We start from the raw sequence: 5269 nt of genomic DNA, 5'->3' as shown, positions 1-5269 counted from the left end.
AGCGGGAGGTGTCTTGGTGAGTCCTTCGTGAGGGACCAGCTTGTCCCGAGGAGATGTGGGGTCCCCACCTCCCCTCTCTTTGGGACCCGGCTCTGTTGCTAGTCCTTCGGTGGCCTGTTTCCCACTTTGCCCAGTGGGTTCTGGAATAACTCGCGAGCTCCAGCACGCTGTTTGGCTGGCTGGGCCAGGGTGTCGGGGCAGCCTAGTCTCCACGCCCACTCCCCTGAGAGCCAGCTCCTGTTCACGACAGGACCCAGTACACACAGAGAAAACTCCAGAAGAGCCGCCTTCCCCGCCCCAGCTCCCAGTATAACCAGAAGCTCTTTGGGGGAGACATGGAGAAGTTTATCCAGGTACTTGCTTTGCGTCACCTGCCAACCAAGTGCGGGCCCCTCCCCGCTTCTGCTTTCCCTCCAGCCCCGGGGGCTGCCTGTGAGCCCAGTATCCTCCGCCCCAGCCACTGGTCTCCTCCTGGGTGGGCCTTTGTCGGGCCTGCACTGATCAAAGGGCACGTCCCTAACTAGTAACGGAAAGCCTCGGGTGGCAGCGATTTTAGGGCTGAGGAGTTGAGTTAACAGAAGCAAGGGTGTCCGCGGGAAGTAAGGGAAGCAAGAAGGATCAGAAAAGAAGAAATAACGCCGTTATTTGCAGGATGTGATGCTGTATGTCATGGTTCAAAAGAATCAACAGATTATTTAAGTGAACAAATTTTGGGTTTCACGATGTTACTTGATTCGAGGTCGACATACGGAGTTTGATGGCATTTCCACATGCCAGGAATAAACAGTTAGCAGGTAAAACGTAAGGCATGGCCCGAGACGGCACCAGGGATGTCGGACACCTGGGCATGCATCTCGCAGGCCTTATTGCTGACCGCATAACGCATTAAGAGAAAATAAAAGCGAGCGAGTGACGAGGCAGGACGTGCTGTGTCCACAGTGGAGGGAACACCCTCTCTGTCCCTGTCCCCAGAGCTCAGGCCAGTCCGTGCCCCTGGTGGTGGAGAGCTGTGTCCGCTTCATTAACCTCAACGGTGAGTAAGACCTGGGCCCTCCTGCCGCTGGCCTGGCACCCGATCCTGCGCCCACCGGCTCTCCGTCCTCCTGCAGGCCTGCAGCACGAGGGCATCTTCCGGGTGTCGGGCGCCCAGCCCCGGGTCTCGGAGATCCGTGACGCTTTTGAGAGAGGTGGGGACCGGCGGGGCCGGGGGTGAGGGTGGGGGTGGGTGGAAGAGCCGGCGCCATCCGCCTTCTCGCCCCCTGCGCCACCGTGTCGCCCTCAGGAGAGGACCCGCTGGTGGAGGGCTGCACCGCCCATGACCTGGACTCGGTGGCAGGCGTGCTGAAGCTCTACTTCCGGAGCCTGCAGCCTCCGATATTCCCCCCAGAGCTGTTCAGGGAGCTGCTGGCTTCTGCGGGTGAGGCGGGGGTCTGAGGCGGGCCCTGGGGGGGCCCCCCCCCGCCGGCCTCCGCGGCTGCGCTCATGGCTTCTCTCCGGGGCGCTGGGCTCGGCCGCAGAAGCGGAGGCCGCGGCGGAGTGGGTGGAGCACGTGAGCCGCCTCCTGGCCCGGCTGCCCGCGCCGGTGCTCGTGGTCCTGCGTTACCTCTTCACCTTCCTCAACCAGTGAGTCCCTCTCGGCGTGGGTGCGGGGGGCGAGGGCGGCTCAGGGGTGGCCCTAGCCAGCTGCTAGCGGCGGTGAGGGGACACGGGGCCGAGGGCCCCCTGCCTGTGACCCACGTGTGCCCCCAGCCTGGCCCAGTACAGCGATGAGAACATGATGGATGCCTACAACCTGGCCGTGTGCTTCGGGCCAACGCTGCTGCCCGTACCCGCCGGGCAGGACCCGGTGGCCTTGCAGGGCCGGGTGAACCAGCTGGTGCAGACGGTCATTGTGCAGCCCTCGCGGGTCTTCCCGCCCCTGGCCCTGCTGCCCGGCCCTGTCTATGAGAAGTGCATGGCGCCGCCTTCTGCCAGCTGCCTGGGGTAGGCTCTTCGCGCTGCCGGGAGGGAGGTCCGGCAGATGAGAGATCCCTTGTGCGCTCATCCACCTTGCTCTGCTCTGCACTGCAGGGATGCCCAGCTGGAGGGCCCAGCGGGGGAGAATGAGCCAGAGCCGGAGGCTGGGAGCCTGGCCCAGGAGGACGGTGAGGGGGGCGGGAAGGAGTGCCCCACCCTGTCCCCACCCTGGATGCCCACTCCACCCCTGCCCCACACTGGGGTCCCCTCTTCTCCCTAGACCCGGAGTGGGTTGTGGAGGCCGTGGCCTGCTTTGCCTACACGGGCCGCACGGCCCAGGAGCTGACCTTCCAGCGGGGGGACGTGCTGCGGCTGCACGAGCGGGCCTCAGGAGACTGGTGGCGGGGCGAGCACGCCGGGGCCCGGGGACTCATCCCCCATAAGTACATCACGTTGCCGGCGGGGTGAGTGAGTGAAGTTGGGGCCCTTCCTGGGAGGCTCTCCTTTCACCCGGGCTTCTAGCCCTTCCCCCGCCCCGAGTCCCCACTTCCGTAGGCCCGGGGTGGCCCAGAGTGTGCCTTTCTGACCGCTTCTGGCCAGCGCTGAGCCCTCTGGCCCCCAGACCCCAAGCCCAGAATGAGCGTTCTAACAGGCGGTCTTGTCTTTTTGGCGCCAGGGCAGAGAAGCTTGCTGTGGGCCAGGGACTGCCAGCCGCCGGGGAGATGGTGAGCAGCCCAGAGGCCCTCCCGGCCATGGAGTTTGTCCAGAGGTGAGCAAGGGGAAGACCCCTTCCAGGCGCCCTGCCCCGCCCACCCCAGGCTGGAGGAGGGCGGGGTCAGACCTCAGCCGCCTGGAGAGGGGCCGGCCTCACTGTTCCCTTCCCCTTGGCCGCACCCCGGGCTGGGAGAAGCCACTGCCAGGCAGCGCAGGGGCTCCCCAGGGCCCCCGCCAGGCCCACTGTCTCTGCCCTGCAGGCCGGAGCCGTGCACCCAGCCCGAGGCCCCTCTCGGCACACCCGGGGGCCCCTCTGGGCACAGACGGCGCTGCTTGGTCCCAGCATCCCCGGAGCGACACGTGGAGGTGGATAAGGTGAGAGCTGGGAATGGCCATGTGGCAAGTGGGGGGCACCTCTCGGGGGTGGGTCTCTGCTTCCCCTTATGAACTGGACTCTTCGCTCCCAAGGTTCAAGTCTGACCTTCCTGACCTCAGACCAGCCAGTGGAGCCCAGCCTAGGGCCGGCAAGGGTGTGAGTGCAGTGGGGAGGGACGGGCCTGGAGGCAGGGTAGAAGGGAAGGGGACCCGGGGCTCTCACATTTGGGCTTCATGTTCGGTTCCTGAGTGGGACGCGGTGAGTGGGACAGGCTTCAAGGCTGGCATCTAGAGCCAGGCTAGGTGAAAGGTGGTGACGTGGCAGGCGCTTGGCGAGCCAGGGAGGATGAAAGGGGCAGATGGAAAAGAGGCTGAGGGAGGTGGCTGACTGGGGAGCCAGGCGGCGTCGTAGTTCTTGTAGGGGGGGAGAGCGGGTGCCGGACGTGGCCGGGGCCAGGGGTGCAGCCCGGGGACACCCGGCTCCCAGCTGTGTCCGCTGGGCCCAGCACACCCCACTGTGGGCTCCCAGTGGGCACCGCCGGGCTGAGCCCCGGGAACCGCGTGAGCACTTATCACTACATCTGGGGTCTGCCCAGATAACCCAGGATCATCTCCCCATCTCAAGATCCTGAACTTAACATCTGCAAAGGCCCTATTTCCACACAGGGTCCCAGCCCAGTGCAGGCTGGGGGCGGGGTGTAGGATGTGCACGTCTCTCCAGGGGCATTTCAGCCCCTCGTCCCTGGGCTGCAGGGGGCCACTGGCCCTGGAGGTCCGGGCACGCTGGTGGCCCCCGAAGCCAGGGTGTGGTGGCTGTGAGCTCAGCCAGGGAGAGAGCGGGAAGAGGAGGGGGACCCGGGGCCCAGCCAGAGGGGCTCCCATTTCAGGGCTGGGCCGAGGATTGCTGTCCCCGGAGGAGACGGTGACCGCCACACCAAAAGTGGCAGGAGCGAAACCAGGCGAGGGAGGGGCGACAGCTGCGGGGCCCACGGAGGGGAGGGGCCTAGGGACAGGCGGTGGCCGAGGACTTTGTTTCAGGGGATGGAGGAGTTTGGGCAGAGGCTTGGGCAGCGGAAGGTAGGAGGGCCTCACTCCTGAGTCAGCTGGCAGCACTGACCTGGTGGTGGGGGACTGGCTGGCCAGGTGGAGGCCGCTCACACCGACGCCCTGCCTTTCTCTCCTTCCCGCCAGGCCGTGGCGCAGACCATGGACTCTGTGTTTAAGGAGCTCTTGGGGAAGACCGCCGTCCGTCAGGGCCTCGGGCCGGCGTCCACCATCTCCCCTGGCCCGGGGCCCCACAGCCCGAAGACCGTGGCCTGCGGCCGTCTCGGCAAGAACAAAGGCTTCTCCCGTGGCCCTGGGGCCCCAGCCTCACTCTTGGCCTCCCATCCCCAGGGCCTGGACTCACCCCTCAAGCCGCACTGAGGTGCTACCGGTTCCTCTGCAGGCCCCGCCCCGCCCCAGGCGGCCACGGGGGAGACCGGCCGGGCTCCCCAGGCCCTTTGCTTCTCCCTGGTCCTGTGCAGCATGCTTGCTCGTGACCGTCTGCAGAGAGGAGGACGAGGCCGCCCCAGCCCACCCCGGCCTCCCCGACCCTGGCTCAGGCCCCTCTGGGAGGCAGCCGAGGAGGGAGGCTGGGGGCAGCTGGCCGTGGGGACTTGTCGCCGGTTGTCGGGTGCTCGGTGCCCTTGCCCAGCCGAGGGTGCCAGCCTGATGTTGGCGGCCATTCATAAAGGCCTGCGCATTGACTCCCCGACGCGAGCCAGTTCTCTGTCTCGGTGGGGCTGGGAAGGTGGGTACAGGGCCAGCCTCCCGGCGCCCCAAAGATGGCAGGTTGGGAACAGCTTCTGCAGGGGGTCCCTTGGCACAGGGCTGCCTTTGAAGGCCTGCGTGGCGGGTTCCAGAGCCGCTCACGTGTCTGTGGGTGCGGGAGGGCTCTGAGAATCTTTCCGCGCTGCCCCCGCGCCCACCGTTACCCTGATCCAAGGAGACTCGCCAGGTGGAAAACGAGCTGGAACTTTTATGACGGGGAGAGTCAGAAGGGAGGGCAGAGGGGGACTAGAGAGGCGGGGAAAGGAAGGCCCGCGGCCACAGCCTTTTCCTTCCTCCTGGGACCCCACCCCCCACCCCCCGCTCCCGGGACCTCCGTCAGCCGGCAGGGCAGGCACTGGTTGGGGTGGAAGCCACGCGCTGGCCCCGGACCCTGCAGCCCACCGCCGCAGCC

At 66.5% G+C, this 5269-nt stretch overlaps 1 protein-coding gene across 1 annotated transcript in view; it reads left to right on the top strand.

The window, feature by feature from the left end:
• The window catches only part of ARHGAP4 (Rho GTPase activating protein 4), a 15813-nt gene extending 11343 nt beyond the window's left edge, over positions 1-4470 (top strand). Inside the window, exons 12-23 of the mRNA XM_007456657.1 lie at positions 1-16; positions 251-353; positions 973-1033; positions 1110-1187; positions 1283-1417; positions 1518-1623; positions 1750-1983; positions 2071-2144; positions 2237-2420; positions 2633-2725; positions 2931-3045; positions 4237-4470. The exon at positions 1-16 is cut by the window's left edge and continues 12 nt beyond it. Of these exons, the coding sequence (XP_007456719.1) occupies positions 1-16; positions 251-353; positions 973-1033; positions 1110-1187; positions 1283-1417; positions 1518-1623; positions 1750-1983; positions 2071-2144; positions 2237-2420; positions 2633-2725; positions 2931-3045; positions 4237-4470 (1433 nt within the window). The remainder of the gene's footprint in view (positions 17-250; positions 354-972; positions 1034-1109; positions 1188-1282; positions 1418-1517; positions 1624-1749; positions 1984-2070; positions 2145-2236; positions 2421-2632; positions 2726-2930; positions 3046-4236) is intronic.
• Positions 4471-5269: the final 799 nt, after the last annotated feature.

Source organism: Lipotes vexillifer, unplaced genomic scaffold (genome assembly GCF_000442215.2).
Source record: "Lipotes vexillifer unplaced genomic scaffold, Lipotes_vexillifer_v1.1 scaffold899, whole genome shotgun sequence".
In the NCBI taxonomy this organism is placed as follows: domain Eukaryota; kingdom Metazoa; phylum Chordata; class Mammalia; order Artiodactyla; family Lipotidae; genus Lipotes; species Lipotes vexillifer.
Note: the sequence above shows the minus strand (reverse complement) of the source record. Positions and strands in the feature narration are given on the sequence as shown.